The following is an 18,103-nucleotide window of genomic DNA, read 5'->3' on the forward strand; positions in this document are numbered from 1 at the left end:
TGTGTGTCATTCAGAAAAATGGTTATGTACTATTTGGAGAGCGGCTAAGTTGGGTGTAACAACTTTCTTAGCATTGATCGCTCTATGAGCAGCTATGTAAGGTGTAACAACTTTCTTAGCAATGAATGCTCAATGTGCTTGCTGTCGCACGAACCATTTTCCTATGTATGAATTGGTTGTTCTTACAGTCTATGTGACTGTGCATTCCGGTTATATTTAGTCTATGTGACTAGATACCTCTTAATGGTTTTTGTGACCATTTGCCTTTGTGGCTTCACTTGGACGAGTGGGAGATGTTGGCGGTTTCCCGTATAGGAACATCAAGCAGTGTATCAAAGAATACACACATAAGCAAATATGTTTGTGAACGAACTGGCAGTATGAACAAGTACTTACATGTACCGTAATGGAGTTTCCACGATCTTGGCCCTTTGCTAAGTTGACCATTGTTTTTGTCCGGCCAGATGTAAGCATGGTGTCCCACTGGAACTCAAAGAACAGGTCTAAGTTAGCATCGTTCATTTCCAGCAAACATGTCAAATAGGAACTCTGAGTCCTCATAATCTGAATGTTTGAGGAACTTACCAGTTGTGTTGTTCCTTCTTTACTGTCACCCTGTCCACTGCAAATCACCTTGATGATGGAACCATCAGAGTTAAGGCAAGGAAACATTTCCTTCCATTGGTTCTAAACAAGAAAGGAGTAGATTGATATTAGGGCACATATTGATATCGAAACACTCATTCTTTTCGTATGGTAAATATATGAACAGCATGCAAATCCAGATTTAGTGCTACTGTAATTTTGCTGAATCCATTTTGTTATCTGAGAAAAGAAAAAGGTAATTTCAATGAATCACAAGTTCTTGATGAACTTACCAAGTCCATGAAAGCTTGTACACGCTTTAAAACATCGAAGAAGACAGCACCAATCTCTCTGGAAGCCTCAATGTTCCTAATGCACCCATTCTTCAGACTATCATGTGAGAACTCCTTGACATACTCATCGTAGTTTAATATCTCCCTTCCAGTTTCGACACTTCGAACCCACAGAGGGTTCACAGGTAGTGCACATCTTGGTTAGCTCATCAACGGCACTGATAACTCTCTAGAATTCTTGATTTCTCTAGACCCAAGAATCCATTGTAGCTATTTAATGAACTCTTTTGTTCAGTTCCTGCAGAGCTTGATGTAGTAGGTGAATGTGTTCCACCCGGGATGCAACCGGTCGGCTGGCCCTGAATTCTCACCACTGGTACCTGCTCCAGCTCTGCTGCTTCCTTTGTCTCCTTCCTCTGGCTCAGAGGCTTCCGAGGCACTGTTCCTGAACACACCTGCCTATTGGAGGTGTTATAATTTTCATGAAACACACCAAAGTTTCTAGTCTACGCGAGTAAAGGAGTGCTTACAAGGGAGAGGGAGAGTGCCAAGGTGGTCATGCTGCTGCTGCTGAGAGAGGGAAGTCGAAGAAGATGAAACATGGCGAAGGAGAAATTAAATCATGCAAATAGAAGGGAAGGGTTGAGCACCAACATGAGGGTGCAATGGGAGACTGTTAGGGTTGAATGACAGTTGACATCATCACCATGGAACTGACTGTGGCTTCGAGTGAAGCATCCATGGACTCAACGAACTTAACTGTCACTGCCATGCTACCATGAAGTTCCCAAGTTCTTGTGATCTTTTTGCTCCATGGTGTGTCTTCTCCCTGTGTTCTTTAGGTTTAGATCACTCAATTTTGTCACTGCCATTGAACTTTCAGGGTTTAGCGTTAAATTATTTCATTTGTTACATATTGACTTAATGTAGAAGTGGATGCCAAATGCTTACTAGCATTGAGTTAAAGTGATAAGGTGTCTTGACAACCTTGAATGGTTGTTCAGATCTTGGAATATGATCGCGACTAATTTTGACACTCGAGTTATTTGTTTTCATCTGAAGGTGGCAGATTCCATTTTTTTTTTTTTGCAGAAGAGTGCATTATACATTCATCAAAACATACTTATGCATATAAATATTGAATGGTTGTTGGGAGTATAGATTGCATAATATTTTTTGATAATATTGGCATCTCCCAATAAGTTGTATTTTTTTATTGTAAAATTTCAGTATATCATACATACTTTGTACAACATAAATTTATAGATAATTAACTAAATATAAATGTTTGATCAACTAGTTTTCTATTTTTTCCCCCATATGTAAAAGTGCAATACTTATCAATTTAATTTATTAAATATTATAAGGATGCTATGAATTTAATCTTGTTTCTCTCGATTTGGCTTTGAATGAAAAAATATATATATATTCCACATCAATATAATGTGAATTTAAAGTTTTTAAATGACTAATATTATTATTACAGGAGGATAATTGTATAAATATATTTACATTAGGATTTCTTAAAAACTCACTCACTTGCAACTTTAAAATATTAGAATTATTATTATTTCTTATTTTAAACAGAGACGTAAACATATTTTTGATGATTTAATTTATCAAATTATTTATTATTTTAAAAAATTGAAATGACAAATATTGCTAGATAGAGAATAAGTATATAATAAATTTTTATCAAAAAATAGTATTAAAATGGCAAGAACCGTAGAATGTAGATATCGCAAATGACAAATGGAGTAGCAAGGGAGAGAAATTGCAATTGAGCATTCAACTACAAAATGGTCTTAAAAACATGTAAAATATCAGGGTTTTATAGCAAGGGATTGTCTTTTAATTTAGATTGGTAGTTTTGCTTGGTAGTTGGTTCACAAACATTTTTATTTATTATTATTTTTTAGGGTTCAAAGTTGATTGACAATATGCTTGTAACTTTGATGAATTTAGTTACAATTATAGTAACTTAAAATAATTTCATAACAATTTCCTATTTATGTTTGACAATTTTTTTATATTTTTGTGAAAATTATTTTCTAAATACTAAGAGGAAGAGAAATTGAAACTTTCAAAACTTTTTACAAACCAAGCAAACCTTTTAACCTTTGTTTTCCTACAAAGTTTAACACATCCAAATCTATAAAATTGACGACAAACAAACGAGCAATTCACTCCCTCATTGGTTTACGACCGACCTACCACTGAATACTAGACTCGAAACCAAGATAGGACCACTACCGGCCATCTTTGGACGACCATCCATCATCATTGAATCGCGATAATACCACCGTCACCATTCCACACTACAACACCTTTCCACAAAAGTGCAACTAAAGTTAAAGTGGAAGAGTAGAGATGAAATTGTTCAGCTCAACCAAAACACACCCTTCTAACCTCCTCTCCTCCTCCCCTTCTCTCCTCTCCTTTCCATCGACCCACCGTAGGCTCCTACCGGATCCAACCATCAAACCGACAACGATAGTTACCAAACCATGATCAGACCGCTACGAGAATAGGTGAACAATAACTGAACCACTACGACTGACCACTGGCAACCATCATTGAATCATGACTAGAGATGAAACTAAAGTTGAAGTAGAAGAGTACTAGAGATGAAATCATTCATTATCCTCTCTTCTCTTCATCCAAAAACATAACCTTCAACCAGTCTCTCCTACTCTTATCTCTCCCAACAATCCAACCTCCCTTCCAAGCTTGAAAAGTAAAGCCAAATATATAAATAACATCAACAGGAATCATGTCCTTTTGAGACTAAAAAGCCTACCTTGAAACACTTCAAAAGCATGCTTTCCATGAGGAAACCTATGAGAAAAGAAAATAGGAAAGCAAACAAAATGTTAGAAAGATAATACAGTTCTAAGAAACATATAGAAAGGATGATATATACAAATTCTCTCAATATAATTCAAGATACTTTTCATGAAAAAAGGGTCTTCAGAGTAAAAAGACCTACCTTGGATCACTTTTGGGAGTTATAGGCATGTAGAGGAAAAAGACATACAGAAATAACAGTACAAAGTCTCTGCATTAAATTCAAGATGTATATATTTTTTAAAATAATACATAGCAGAACTGACTCGAAAAGAACATTAGATAACAAAGTAATGAGATGATACTACAATCACCCAATGTCAACCTCTTCGATTGTTTGCTATCAATCAAGTTGTACCTGTTCTTATGAGACAACATTCCTCAACTTTAGTGCCAACAACACTAGTTCTGTGCTGAACCTTATGGGGTGCTGGTGAATGATGTCAAGCTTGTGTTATTTTCAGGGTTAGCAGCATCTGCACTTGCATGTTGAATGAACTCATCGGGGGACATGTGAGACCCATGGCAGGCGCAAACAATCTTGATTTCATTTTGGTTATACTTGTAGGTGACACCAGATATGGTCTTACCTTTAGGGCCAGGCCCATTTGTCGAGACCCATGGAAGGTCAGGGCATGAGCCAGAACCTCCAAATCTCACGTTCGATGCGACACCAGGTTTTATGGTGGATCCTTCGTGAAAAAAGCCTCCGATAGAAGAGGTTGTGTTCTCCTTCTGCCGTAAAGTAGTGGTACCCATAACTTCCTCAGCACGAAATGAGAATGATGTTCCAGTCTCCACAATATGTTTACCATTCCCTTTTGATGGATGGATCTGAAGAGGGACTGCATAGACATGAGATGGAATTTGAAGCATGTGAATAAACTTTATAAATAACAATAACTTAACAAGTTTAAAGTTAGAAGAAAGGGATATCACGATAATTTGGCATGCAGCATCTCTCAGAAAGTGAGGTGCAACATGTTAGTGACTTAAGTTATATTTTTTAACTAATGTTGGAAATGATGATAAATGCATAATCAAGCAACTAGATTTAGGACCTCTCAGAATAAACTTGGCAAGGATGTTAAATGTGTAATCAACCACTGATGTTAAAATGTTGGCAAGGATGTTAATGCATACCAAAAATGATTAATCCACTCTAACTAAGATAAAACTATCTCTTTAATTTATAGATGTAGGCTCATACGTGAACTTTACTTGAAATCCACGTATTAAAGCAAATTTGACAATTAACCGAATTTAGATCATCCGCATACAAGTACTAATTCATTTAAACAAATATCGCACCTCCTTAAATTTAAGCTGGTAATATTGAGATACAAGAAGATGTTACTTGTCTCAAAACTTATAGTGACAGTTCAAGAAGAGCATTTACACATTAATATTTCACAACATACAAAATAAGATAATAGATAGAAGATGTTACTTGCATACAAAAGACCATACAATTAAAAGAAAAATTGTTTAAGTGTCTCAAAACTTATAGTGACAGTTCAAGAAGAGCATTTACACATTAATAAGAAACCCAAAAGTAAATTTCTTGGATGATTTAAGATGGTCAGTGCAGAAGGCAAGAGCAGCTTCTGCCTTCACAACATACAAAATAAGATAATAGATAGAAGATGTTACTTGCATACAATCTAGATCTGTAACCATACAATTAAAAGAAAAATTGTTTAAGTGTCTCAAAACTTATAGTGACAGTTCAAGAAGAGCATTTACACATTAATAAGAAACCCAAAAGTAAATTTCTTGGATGATTTAAGATGGTCAGTGCAGAAGGCAAGAGCAGCTTCTGCCTTCACAACATACAAAATAAGATAATAGATAATAAATACTATAGTACTGATAACTACTAAGAGAACAGAAATTTTGTAAAGGCAATGGCAATAACAAAAGCAGAAACAAAGGTGTTTAAGGAGAGTATGACCGTTTGATCTCTTTGCATCATCTTCAGCAAGCTGTGAGTTCGATGTTCCAAGACCTAGGGAAGACACAGCCTGAAGCTGAGAACCAAATGCCCATGAAGAACTTGTCTCAAGTGTTGGAAGTTGGATTGCTGAGTATCCAAAAACAAGCTTCTCGGCATCAAAATCTGTCCCTTTGGAAATAGAAGGATCTCCATTTGATGGAAGTGTTGGCTGCATGATGCATGGTGAAGGAGAGCTTGTAGGAGCAGGAGTGCCAACAGAAGTTGGCTTAGGAGGTACTGAATAATCTACATTTAAGGCAGTATGAGTTTGAAGAGGCGATGAAGCCCCAAATGTTGCTTTCACAAAATCACTGGATGTAGTTCCTGAAAAAAATTGTTGTTTCTGCCCTTGGAAACCAATTCCAGTTGGATCATTTAAGGCATGCTTAGAGGTTCCTTTGTGTAGATCTGTGCGCTTGACAGACTGTGAAACTAACCAAGAGCTTGAAACTTCTGCCTCAGATTCTGCAACTCCCTCATTTTCACCAGTTGAACCATCACCAGTAGCAACTGAAAGATGTGACTTCTTCATGGGGTGATCCTTAGAGCTCTTGCCTGTTACCTCAGCACGGTTAACTACATTCTCTAGATTCTGAAAATTTATCTCAGATGATCTTGGTTTCTTGGAACATGAATTCTCTTCCTCAACTTCATCGACTCTTTTATTTCCACTCCAAAGCTCTTTGTGCTTAGTGAACATCAACTGACTAGCCTGTGACATATCATAACCTTCTGAAGACTTGCCAATGTCAGTCCAGAAGTTCTCTTGTGGTGGTGACAGAGCTTGTTTCCCACTTTGGTCTGGAATTCCAACATTATTCTGGAGGAAGTTCTTGAATGGAACATCAGAAACTGTCACAACTCTGCCTATTGCTTGATTTGTACTTCCTTCCTCGGCTTTAAAATCTGAAGTGATGGCTCTGCCTTTAAGTTTGCCAGAAGATCCTCCAAACGAAAGACCCAAGCTAAGCTCAAGCTCATTGTCATCCTCCATTATAATAAACAAGTACTAACTATCTTTGCTTATTTTGATACTTTATACATTGTTATTCTGTAGATTGATGGATCTGCAAAGTTAACATTATTCAGGAAAAATATCTACAAGAGAATATACATCTAAAAATGGAAAGCAGGAAACTTGAGGAACTTCTACAGATTACCAATTCAAAAATTCTTAAAATGCAAAATTAAGAGCAAAACAAGAAGAAGAATTATTATATGAGAACACACAAACTAAAGACAACAAAAAAGAAATACGAAAGTAAAAAAACTTGAACCCCATGAAAATTGAACTCTTTGCAAATAAATAGGAATCTTTCATTTGGAACTGAAAATCATTCTTACACATTGCGAGTTGTTGAGAACAATATCTTTACCAGTGCAGATGAATCTCTAAAAGAACCAACTACATACATAGATCACAAATAATGGCAATCAATCATCAGTCATCAAGAAAATAAAAGTTGCAAACAGCCCCTCAAAACCACTTTTTCAAGTCTTTTACATAATTTTCAAGACTATCTATCAAAGGGGGAAGAAGAACGCGATTAGTGGATCATAGCATCAAATTAGTAAGTAACAAAGAGGCATCTGCAAGGTTAGTATGCTTGCAAGTTATATACTTTGGCAATCACTCCGAGAAAACAACATTCATAGATCTATCAAAAGCCCAAGCATCGATCAGAAGACAATCCACCAAAACATTAAATAAACGCAGCCCCCTCTGTTCACTAAGAACCACCTCTATTTGCAGCGAATCATCATGGCTTCAACCAAAGGCGACAGCTTTAACTACATATGCCCTCCCCCTCCCCCAATAATTCCACATCAGTGTAAACTATCGACCTGTATCACGAAGCTCTCCCTCCCAACCGAAAGAACCCTAACCTAATCGCACAGCACCAAGGTATCCATAGATCGCAGAAAGAAAAAAAACGAAGAAAAATACCTCACAGAAAAATCCTAACCGCGTCAGGATAAGAAGCCACTGAACCGAAGCCGACGAGGCGGCGGTGTCGTCGTTATCTCCCCCCAGCGACGGTGGCTTTGGCTTTGTCGACGGATGAAAGGGGAGATGATTTAAAAGGCACCAATCATGCAGGAGCACGAATCTCGAAACATAATCGACGACGCACGTGCGAGATGCCCCGACAGAATTATTTTTTGTTTTCATCGTCTCCTTAATTTCGTTATTTTCATCGAAAATTATGAAAACAATTAGGAAGACCACGTCATCTATGACGGATGATGACGTGTCAAGTGACGTGTGTCGTCTGCGTCAGCAACAGCCGAAAAAGTCCTACAGTAGATTGCAAGTTAAAAAATCGAACTTTCCATTTCTTGGACAAAAGGTGGAATCCATCATCGACCTCACATCCCACAACTATATATATGAAGAGATAAATCGAAAAATTACAGTAAATCACGATGCAGGAACTTTCCATTTTTTTGATAATCTTGCATTTGAGATGGGTTTGTGATTTTATTGGGTCTCATTTAAATTGGGTTCGGAGAATCGTCGAGAGGGGTCAAATGGTCGATGTTGCACTAACACAAGATTAAACCTAGAGATCAAGAATAGATTGCATTGTGATGAAAAGAGAGAACAGACGATTTTCTAGTTCAGTTTAGTAAGAAAAAATTGATTCCATTTGATTTAAAGTATTTTAGGGAGCAAGTTCAAACTCAAAGAAGACTGATCTATGAATTGATTCTAGTTCGATCAGGACAACATTCGGTTCAACCGGACCATATGAAAACTATGAAAGGCTCAAACCTACCAATTCAGTTCCCTTTTTCAAACAGCTGAAGCTATCTGCAAGCAGGTCTTTGCATCAGTTCAAAGGGCTAGGAAGGAAGCTTGATGATTCTAGGAGGAGCATTCAGCACAAGATAGATTGTCATTAGGGTTCCTTTAAATAACAGCACACTCACAAGAACTAAAGATTGCACAAAGAGAATCCAAAAAGAGTAGCAATTCAATACAAAACATCTTTAAGCAATCTAATATACAAATATCACTATTCTATTCTTTTGCAAAAAAATGAAATCCGTCACTTTAGTGGTCTCAGATCATCTGTGAGAAAGTAAATTGAGAAGCTGCAGTTGACCACAACGAAAGAGGGTATTATCTTGGCACAAATATCACTACTTTAGCACATTGATTATGCAATCTAATAAATTTACTGACTAGAAAAAATCGAAGTTGGGATAAGAAGAATCACTTGGTTTACACTTGCTGCTTGGATTGCCACCAGTGAGTGTGACACCATTCTTCACTGGATCAATGGCTTCCTTGCGAGAAAATTGACTCATGTCGACTGGTTCAGGTAGGTGAGGTGGTGTGGCAGTTCTCACCAGTGCCCAATTAACACCCTCAAAGAATGGGTGTTGTTTGATCTCAGCAGCCCCCCTTCTGTATCCAACTCTTTTGTGAGGTTCCTTCACAAGTAGGCCATGGATAAGGTCTCGTGCAGCGAAGCTCACAGCTGGTGTGTCTGGTAACATCAATGGCTGCCCTATTATGTTAAAAAGTGTAGCTCGATTTCCTGAACCTTTGAAAGGTGTTGTGCCATACAGAAGCTCAAACAGAAACACACCAAAGGTCCACCAATCTACTGCACTCCCATGGCCTTCCCCACGAATAATTTCAGGAGCCAGATACTCATGTGTCCCAACGAATGACATAGAACGTGCATCTACTGGCTCAGCCATCAATTCCACAAGAGATTTGTGTCTCAAACCAAAGCTTAATTTGGATTTGTGAATCTTCTTAGGTAGTATGCGTGGGAGAAACAAAGTTGGCTGGATGCAACCACGGATAAGATTGTCACTCCATTGTAATTCTTGTGGGCTAGAACTGTCATCTACATCAGAGGATGAGGCATGGATCAGTGTTGGGTTGAAGGAACACCGTAATGACAAGTCGAAATCCGACAGCATAATATGACCATCATCTCTAACAAGGACGTTCTCTGGCTTCAAGTCTCTATATACTACCCCAAGCATGTGCAAATATTCAATTGCAAGCAACACTTCTGAAGCATAAAAGCTGTTAGGCCATCAGAAAAATAGAAAAATGTATTAGGAAAAGTGGCATTGCCTAACTTTAGATAGTCATTTAATCAATTTAAACACTACATGCTTAGTACAAATAATTTGGTAAGAAGGAAAGTAAATTAAAAGGTTACCGAGCATTCTTTTCTGTGAAGTGTTTATTGATCTGCTTCTGACGAAGAGAGTGAAGGTTACCACCATTGCAGTATTCCATGACTAAGCAATATAATTTTTCTGTCTCAAAATGAGAGTAGAGGGAAGGCAGGAAGGGATGGTCAAGAAGGCTAAGAATTTCCCTCTCATTTTGTGCCCGTAGTAGCTTATTTCTACTAACAAGGGAAGATTTGTCCATCACTTTGATCGCAAAAAAGGTATTAGTTCCCTTCAATTCAGAAAGATAAACAGAGCCAATATCTCCATGACCAATCCGTTTAACAAGCTTGAAGTGGCTTAGGCTAATTGGGGAACCTTTGGAATTAACTTTCTGAATAGCTTCCCAGCGAAAATCTTCTCCTGTATGTCGCCTAGTGGATGCAGTAGAGTTGATATCTAAGACATCGTCCCTTGTGCTACTGTATTTACCTTGACTGTTACACTCGGAATCACTGAACTTCATCTCCTTTGACCTCATACATGATGGTGATCTTGTCGAGGATGAAGTAGATGCTGAGGTAGGCATTGCCTCTGCTCTTACTACTTTTGAATTGGACAACCAGCTAGGATGAACACCTGAGCTTGGCCATAAGTCCATTGTCAAACTGGTGTCATCTTTGGAAATGATATTTGTTTTTTTCTTGTGTTTTGGCAAGTTCTCAAATGCTTTCTTTGTATTTGAAGCAGGAGGACTTTGACATGCAAAACGGGATAGACCATCTCCAGGTCCCCCACTTTGACTTCTAATTGTGTCATCATTTCTCCTGAAACTGAAAGTTGGGACAGCATTTTTACTCCTGGATGATGCTTCAGCATTCATCTGAAATTCAAACTAACAACTTTATTTATTTGCTTTAGAGGATAATAAAATACGGAGATGGATAATAGAGATGCTTCAATGTTCATATGAATAAGCAGAAACAGCTAATTCTTTCAAATATTTTTGTAAATTCAATCAAACAAATGAAACAACCAAAAAGCTTTCAACTGTACACAAGATTGACAGTTTCTTGACATCTGGACGACAAAAAGAACAGAGACGAATGTGACTATTAATTGACGCTTGCTGCTCCATCTGCAGTACGAACTGAAATCCATGTTCATCAACTTGGAACTTATCTTGTTGGTCTAATCTTAAATTCTCTCAGCTTGTATCTCTATTTTGGAACCTGACCATACTACAGGATATTGTCCCTGTCATGAGTTGTGACTTATAGAGAACAATCTCATCAATGTCGAATGACTTATCCCCTTCAACTTTGACAATCAAAAGGAAAATGGGGTGGCCACTTGCTAGCATTCCAATGTATATGATTTCATTCAAGCATTTGTATATTGGATTTAATCTCTTAATAAGAGCTTAATTGTAATTTATATATACAGATACGAACCGAATCCTTTTAAATGATCTAACTAAGGTTTATTGGGTTTCAGATTATCGGATATGGATTCAATATGTAGAATACGTTAGTCCGATCCGTTATTATCTATGAGTTGATAACAAATCAGATTTTTATATATAGGGTTGATCCCTGAGGGTTTAGGATTTCCTGACATCTTACCTTCGTTCCCCATTGATGAAAGTTTTACAGTATCGTCATCCTAATTCCTTTGAAAGACCATCCTCTTGCTTCCGCTTTATATTCTTCCACAAGAATTGAGCAGTTAATGTTGCAGAACAAGGACAATGACTTTCCAATCAAATTCATTGTCGTTGTTTATGTATATTAATATGTTAGGTCATATTAATCGTTGAAACTAAATCCTTGTTCTTGTATTTCCAATTATCCAAGTTTTTATTCAGTTTATAGAATTTATGCGGCTTAGAATTTACAAGTTCTTTCAATTGGTATCAGAGTCATGGTCCATGTAGAGCTATATGAGGGCCCTCAGAAAAAATGAAAGAGGTAGGGTAGACTCGGACCCGGACCATGAGGATAATGATAGGGGGGCTTTCAATGGATCTTTGTTTGAGGAACCCTTAGGAAAAGTGAAGGAGATAGGGGAGACTCAGATCCTGACCATAGGGATAATAGTAAGGGCTCCGAGTGGTCTTTTTATGAGGGGAGGATTGTTGGGATACAATCAAAGTTTCACATTGGAAATACATGAAAAAGATCATGGGTTTATAAGATGAAAAATATCTCCATTGGTATGAGACCTTTTGGGTAGAGTCCAAAAATCAAACCATACGGGCTTAGGCTTAAAGTGAACAATATCACACTATTTTAGAGATATGTGATTCCATTGGTAAATACACTAACATAGACTCAGACATTTCGAGTTTGAGTGTTTTCAAACTTGTCGTGATATTGGACATCTCCATAATGTACTCCTTGATATTTCCTTTGTTGTTATACCGCATAATTACCAACTTTGAAAGAAGTGTAGTAGTCTCGACCTTTTCGTTTGCAACAAAAAGGTCTACTAATTGGCTAAGGAAACTTCTAACATCTTCTCCTTTAAGAATAGAGTTTTTAGTTAGTCTCAGTATAGAAAGCTTCATAATACTGAGACACATGCTTGATCGCTTCCACTTTTCAAATTCAACCCTCTGCTCTTTAGTGCTAGCACTAGTCAGCGGTGAAGTCTATGCGACCCAAGACTACGATAACATACTCTTTCTATTCGGCAAAATTAGAACCAATTAAAGTCGGAATGTTATTAAGATTTGTAGTTAACCCAGGGCCATCGCACTGGAAAGCAATAAAGAGAGTAATGCGATATTTGCAAAGAACTAAAGAACATATGCTCACGTATCGGAGGTCAAATCATCTGAAGGTGATTAGATATTTAGACATCAATTTTGCTGGATGCTTAGATAGCAAGATGTCCATTTCAGGCTATATTTTCTTATTCGCTAAAAGGGCTATATCTTAGAAGAGCGTCAAGAAGACATTAGGAGCTACTTCTACTATGGAGGCAGAGTTGATAACATACTACAAAGCATATAATCATGAAATTTGATTGCGGAATTTCATCACAACGGTGCATATCGTTGATGGTATTGACTGATCATTGAGGATTAACTATGATAATAAAGCCGCAAAACATTATGCCAAAAACAACCACAGTTCATCGAAGTCCAAGCACATCGACAATAAATTTCTAGCGGTTAAAGAAAGAGTTCAGAATCGTCAAATGATGATAGAGCACTTCAGTACAGATTTCATATTAGCAGATCCACTCACCAAGGACTTGGTGCCTAAGGTGTTTCATGCTCATGTTGTGAATATGAAAGTTCTTCTGATAGAAGAAGAATTCATCTAGTAGGAATCTATATACATTTTATTGCTCTATATTTGTTAATAAAGACAAATATTTTATTTTAATTATTGTACGTACTTAAAGTTTAAAATATTAATGGATATTTATATAATTGTTTGGCACTCTAAAATAAAATATCATGATTTACTACTGCAGTTTAACATTTGATGTTTGTAAATATGATACAAATTCCTTTAGGAATCATAAAACTTGAATTATGATTTACTGTTGCAATTTAGCATAAACTATTTACAAATATGATCAGACCCTTTTGGATCATTCATGACCAATTGGAAATTGATATGTACTGATTACATTTCATATAATTTCTATACTACATATCCATATTTTCACCAATGTCATTAATGACACTGGTATTGTGATTATTGTTAGGGTTTGTTACAAGTATATATATAGTAATTATGACCTCTTTAGTCTTATACCAATAAAGTTAATAGACCAGATTGTTTACAAGGATATTTTATACCCATAGAATTTGATATCAACTGAAGTTATAGTCATATATTTCCGATTATCTGAGTTCTTATTCAGTTTATTAAATTTGTGCGGCTTAGGATTTACAAGTTCTTTCATTGTATGCTACTAAAATATAATGGCATAAATAATCTCTCTTTAAAATTATCTAAAGGCCCACTTAAGATACATACTTTCTGTTGGTTATCAATAAGCAACAGAAGGAATACTAAGATAGTTCTTAACCAAAAGAATTCGATTAGTACCACATGTTTTATGGAATTGCAGAGAAATCATCTCGGTAGCTATTTGGAAGAAATAGTCAAGCTCGATTAGTCAGGTTGATCTCATTAACGCCCTTCCCCTAAAGTCAAAAAGATTTTAAATGAGTTCCAAGATATAATCAATAAAGAATTACCCAATAAATTCCCATCTACATGCATGATCTAATACGTCATTGATCTGATCTCAAGATTATAGTTGATTGCAGGGATTGAAATCTCGTGCCGTATCGCTCGATACGCACGAAAAATTTCGTTCCGCCGCGGCACCGGCACACAAATTCCGACCGGGGAACGCCTCCGGAGGCGTCGCGCGGCCTCGGCGACGCCTCCGGAGGCCCTGCTCGGGGCCTCGACGCCGCCGCCGGAGGCCCCGCTCGGGGCCGACGGCGTCGTCGGAGGCGCCGCCCGAGGCCGGCGACGCTGCCGAGGCTCTGTAACACTCCACGCGGGCGCATCGATCGCGCAGCGCACGATTTTTCCATTTTTTGTTTTTAAAACTTAGGTTTTAATTAAGGTTTAATAATCAACTCCTAGCTATAGTTCAAAGTTATAATTCGGGATAATTTAAATAGACTTTATTAAAACCTATAAATTATCAAAAAAATTTATTTTTTATTTTTAAATATTTAGATTAAATTTTTTATTTTAATTAATATATTTTATATTTTAAAAATACCGAAACTATATCGGTACGGTACGATACGATACCGAAACTGTATCATTCCGGTCCGGGACCGAAACTCCGGCACGGCTCGATATTTTAAACCTTGGTTGACTGACCTACCATATTATCATATGAATCTTCTAGAGTGTATTGAAATGAATAGAGGACCCTTACAAAAGGATTTTATTAGGATTGGTGCTTTAATCCGAGTGAGTAAAGGTAGTAAATGGTCATTAACTCCTAAGGTCGGAGCTCTAATAAAAGAGGAGACCATGATCTTGAGAAGGAGAGTGCAAGCAAATTATTTACATTCACCTTCATTCTCTCAAATTTTTCCTCTCTCGTGCTTTTTCGCTAAGAAAAATCCATGATAGCATTCAGATACAATTTCAGTTCGCTGCGACCGACCTGTGTTTGGTAGTGATCGCAGTTCGTTATTGTATCCTGGGAAATTAAACAAACGTCCATCGTGACCTCTAAGCACCGCAGGAGAAGATGAATTTGTTTTAAGGAAATTGCATCACGTAGATCTTGGCACTCGATGACTCAGCAGCTCAGCCTCACTCGGTTGGCTCGGTAACTCGGCCAAGGCAACTCGGACTCGGCCAGCTTGGCTGACTCAGCCTCGACACTCGACAACCGATACTTGACTGACTCGGCACTCAACCTCGACACTCGGTTGACTCGGTAGCTCGGCCAAGGCAGCTTGGACTCGGCTAGTTTGGCTGACTCGACCTCGACACTCGGTTGACTCGACACTCAGTTGACTTAACATTCAACACTCAGCTGACTCGGTAGCTCAGCCAAGGTAGCTCAGACTCGACTAGTTCGACTGACTTGACCTCGACACTCGGTTGACTTGGCACTCAGTTGACTCAGTATTCAACACTCGGTTAAGTCAATATACCATCGTTGTCTTATTAGTTCCGAAAAAAGATGACTATTGAAGAATATGTATAAATAATCATGCCATAAATAAGATTATAATTAAATATAGGTTTTCCATGATGGTAGGAGTGTTGGAAATTTGAATGGAAACAAGAAGACGTAGATGAAGGGGATTCCATTGTGCATGGATTTTTAGTCCGACATTGGAAATCTCATGGCTTCATTGTTGGTTTATATTGCATCACATGCATTGATGTTATGAACATATGCATAGGAGAGAAGCTCTCTTTCACTCATGGGTGTGCAAGGGATGCAAATCCAAAGTCCAGATTGCACTAACATAAATTAACTTGTGTGCGAGCACGACCTACGCACGTCGAATGCCGGATTAGTTGGGAAAAAAAATTTCCAAGTGAATGAACTAATATTTTGTCACTCAAATAAATTTTGTTATATGCTCAATTGCATAACGGATGCATTAACTAATGTTAATGGCGTATCTGTAACCTCCCAAGTCAAATAGCCAACTACGACTAACGTTTTAATCCGAGTGAGTAAAAGTAGTAAATGGCCATTAACTCATAAGGTCAAAGCTCCAATAAAAGAGGAGACCATGATCTTGAGAAGGAGAGGGCAAGCAAATTATCTACATCCACCTTCATTCTCCCAAAATTTTCCTCTCTGTCATGCTTTTTCGCTAAGCAGAACCCATGATAGCATTCGAGTACAATTTCAATTTACCACAACTGACCTGTGCTTAGTGGTGATCACGGTCCGCCGTTGTATCCTGGAAAACAGATGCCCATTGTAACCTCTAAGCACTGCCAAAGAGGATGAATCTATTTTAAGAAAATTGCATCACGCAGGCCTTGACGCTCAATGACCCTACAACTCAGCCTCACTCGGCTGACTCAACAGCTCGAACTCGGGTAGCCTGGCTTACTCAACCTCGGCACTCGACGACTCAGTACTAGACTGACTAGGCACTCGACCTTGACTCAACTCGATACTCAACAGCTCGGCCAAGGCACTTGGACTCAACTAGCTCGACTGACTCGATCTCGGCACTAGGCTGACTTGGCACTCAGCTGACTCGGTACTCGGCACTCGATAGACTCAGCACTTAGCCTCGACATTCAGCTAACTCAGCACTCGGCCTCAGTACTCAACTGACTCGACACTCAACCTCAACACTCGACCAAGTCAACTAGGCCATACAAGGCAGCAACCCACTCAAACTCAACCACTCACCTGGATAACCAAGCAATGCAAAACTTGACAGTCTGAGATTATCAGCTTGGGTTATCTTAACAGATAAGGCTGCATTTTGATTCTGTAATTTCAAATTTAATAAATTTTTCTTGTATCTCCAACAAAGATAGTCCAACAAGAACTTGACTTAAATAGTAGATATCACCAAATTAAAATCAGCATTAGCAATGAATTGAAAGACATTAGCATGGGCTTTATCTTAAGATTACATATATAGGACCAACCAAAGCCATGAATTGATTTTAGTAGTAGTAGATTGTTTTTAGAAATTGCATATTTATTTCATACAATAAAACAAATGATGCATCATAAATAGCCAAGTAAATTTTTAGGGAAATCGTTTGGTTGCAAGAACTACCCATATCTATAGTATTAGACAGGGATGTGAAATTTATTAGCTATTTTTTGAAGATCCTATGGAAATTATTTAATTGGGATCCAATTTAGATTTTTTTTTTCCATCTTCAATCTGCAAACTGATGCTCAGATGTGAGAGTCTACTCCTTTGAGTGAGAATCTTAATTAGATTTAATCTGTTTTTCTTTCTCTAATTCTGATGTTAATTACAACTTTTTTGAGCTTTTGAACACTTTACTCCTATTTGAAAGTATAACTCTTTTAGGTATTAATTATCTGACTCTTTTTCAAACAAAATAGTAAAAACTAAAAAACTAAACCAGCATAGGCATGCAATCAGCAACGCACAACAATGTTTAACAAAAAACCATATTGTCCAATCAAACATAGAGCACAATTCAGTCAGAAGCCCGATAATATGACAAAAATAAATAATAATGCGGTGTCAATTTAATTGCAGCATCTGATGCAAGAGAAGAAGCATAAACCCTAATGCTTAGGGTAGATTTTCAATAGATACGGCCCTCCAAAAAATATAATGATTGTTTGAAAACAAAGAAAGGAGATTGATACTGACCGACATGGCGAAATCAAAGAAAGGAGATATGCTTCCAAGATCCGACTTTCAACCCGGTCCAGCAGGAAATAGTCAGCACGAAGCCCTAAGTTTCCATCTCCCTGCCGAATCCATCGGTCTTTTTATTTTCAGAGAATCGGAGGGTCCGTGGATCTCCGCTTGAGCGAAGAGGGAGAACTCTTGAAATAGGGAAATGAAGGCGGAGACAGACGACGAGGGAACCAGGAGAGAATCCATAGCTAAGTTCATGGAGGGGAGGGAGAAGGAAATCGTGGAGGGAGGAAAGGAAGGGCGGGAAGAAAGACGTGGGAAGCGCAATGAGTTCGTGGCGTCCATTTATGTAGGCTTGGCGCTGGCTTTTGTTATCCAAAATTAAAAATAAATACTTAA

General features: G+C 37.8%; 2 protein-coding genes across 3 annotated transcripts; both read right to left on the reverse strand.

Moving 5' to 3' along the window:
- Positions 1 to 3,912: 3,912 nt before the first annotated feature.
- LOC141814042 (protein NINJA homolog 1) lies at positions 3,913 to 7,758 on the reverse strand. 2 transcript variants are annotated; one of them, XM_074702042.1, is made up of 3 exons: positions 7,670 to 7,758; positions 5,680 to 6,788; positions 3,913 to 4,570 (listed from the first exon to the last, which is right to left on the reverse strand). In XM_074702042.1, the coding sequence occupies exons 2-3, from the start codon at positions 6,713 to 6,715 to the stop codon at positions 4,146 to 4,148; spliced, it is 1,461 nt and encodes a 486-aa protein (XP_074558143.1). In that variant the 5' UTR covers positions 6,716 to 6,788; positions 7,670 to 7,758; the 3' UTR covers positions 3,913 to 4,145. The 2 variants fall into 2 exon arrangements, with proteins under 2 accessions (XP_074558143.1, XP_074558144.1); XM_074702043.1 differs by lacking the exon at positions 7,670 to 7,758 and adding an exon at positions 7,463 to 7,605.
- A 1,018-nt stretch (positions 7,759 to 8,776) lies between these two features.
- Positions 8,777 to 17,787, reverse strand: LOC141813112 (serine/threonine-protein kinase RHS3-like). Its single transcript, XM_074701014.1, has 3 exons — positions 17,714 to 17,787; positions 9,912 to 10,750; positions 8,777 to 9,772 (listed from the first exon to the last, which is right to left on the reverse strand). Exons 1-3 carry the CDS (start codon positions 17,717 to 17,719, stop codon positions 8,911 to 8,913), a joined length of 1,707 nt encoding a protein of 568 aa, XP_074557115.1. The 5' UTR covers positions 17,720 to 17,787; the 3' UTR covers positions 8,777 to 8,910.
- Positions 17,788 to 18,103: the final 316 nt, after the last annotated feature.

Source organism: Curcuma longa, chromosome 20 (assembly GCF_044706935.1).
Source record: "Curcuma longa cultivar G26 ecotype Majalengka, Jawa Barat chromosome 20, ITB_CL_G26_1.1, whole genome shotgun sequence".
NCBI lineage: Eukaryota > Viridiplantae > Streptophyta > Magnoliopsida > Zingiberales > Zingiberaceae > Curcuma > Curcuma longa.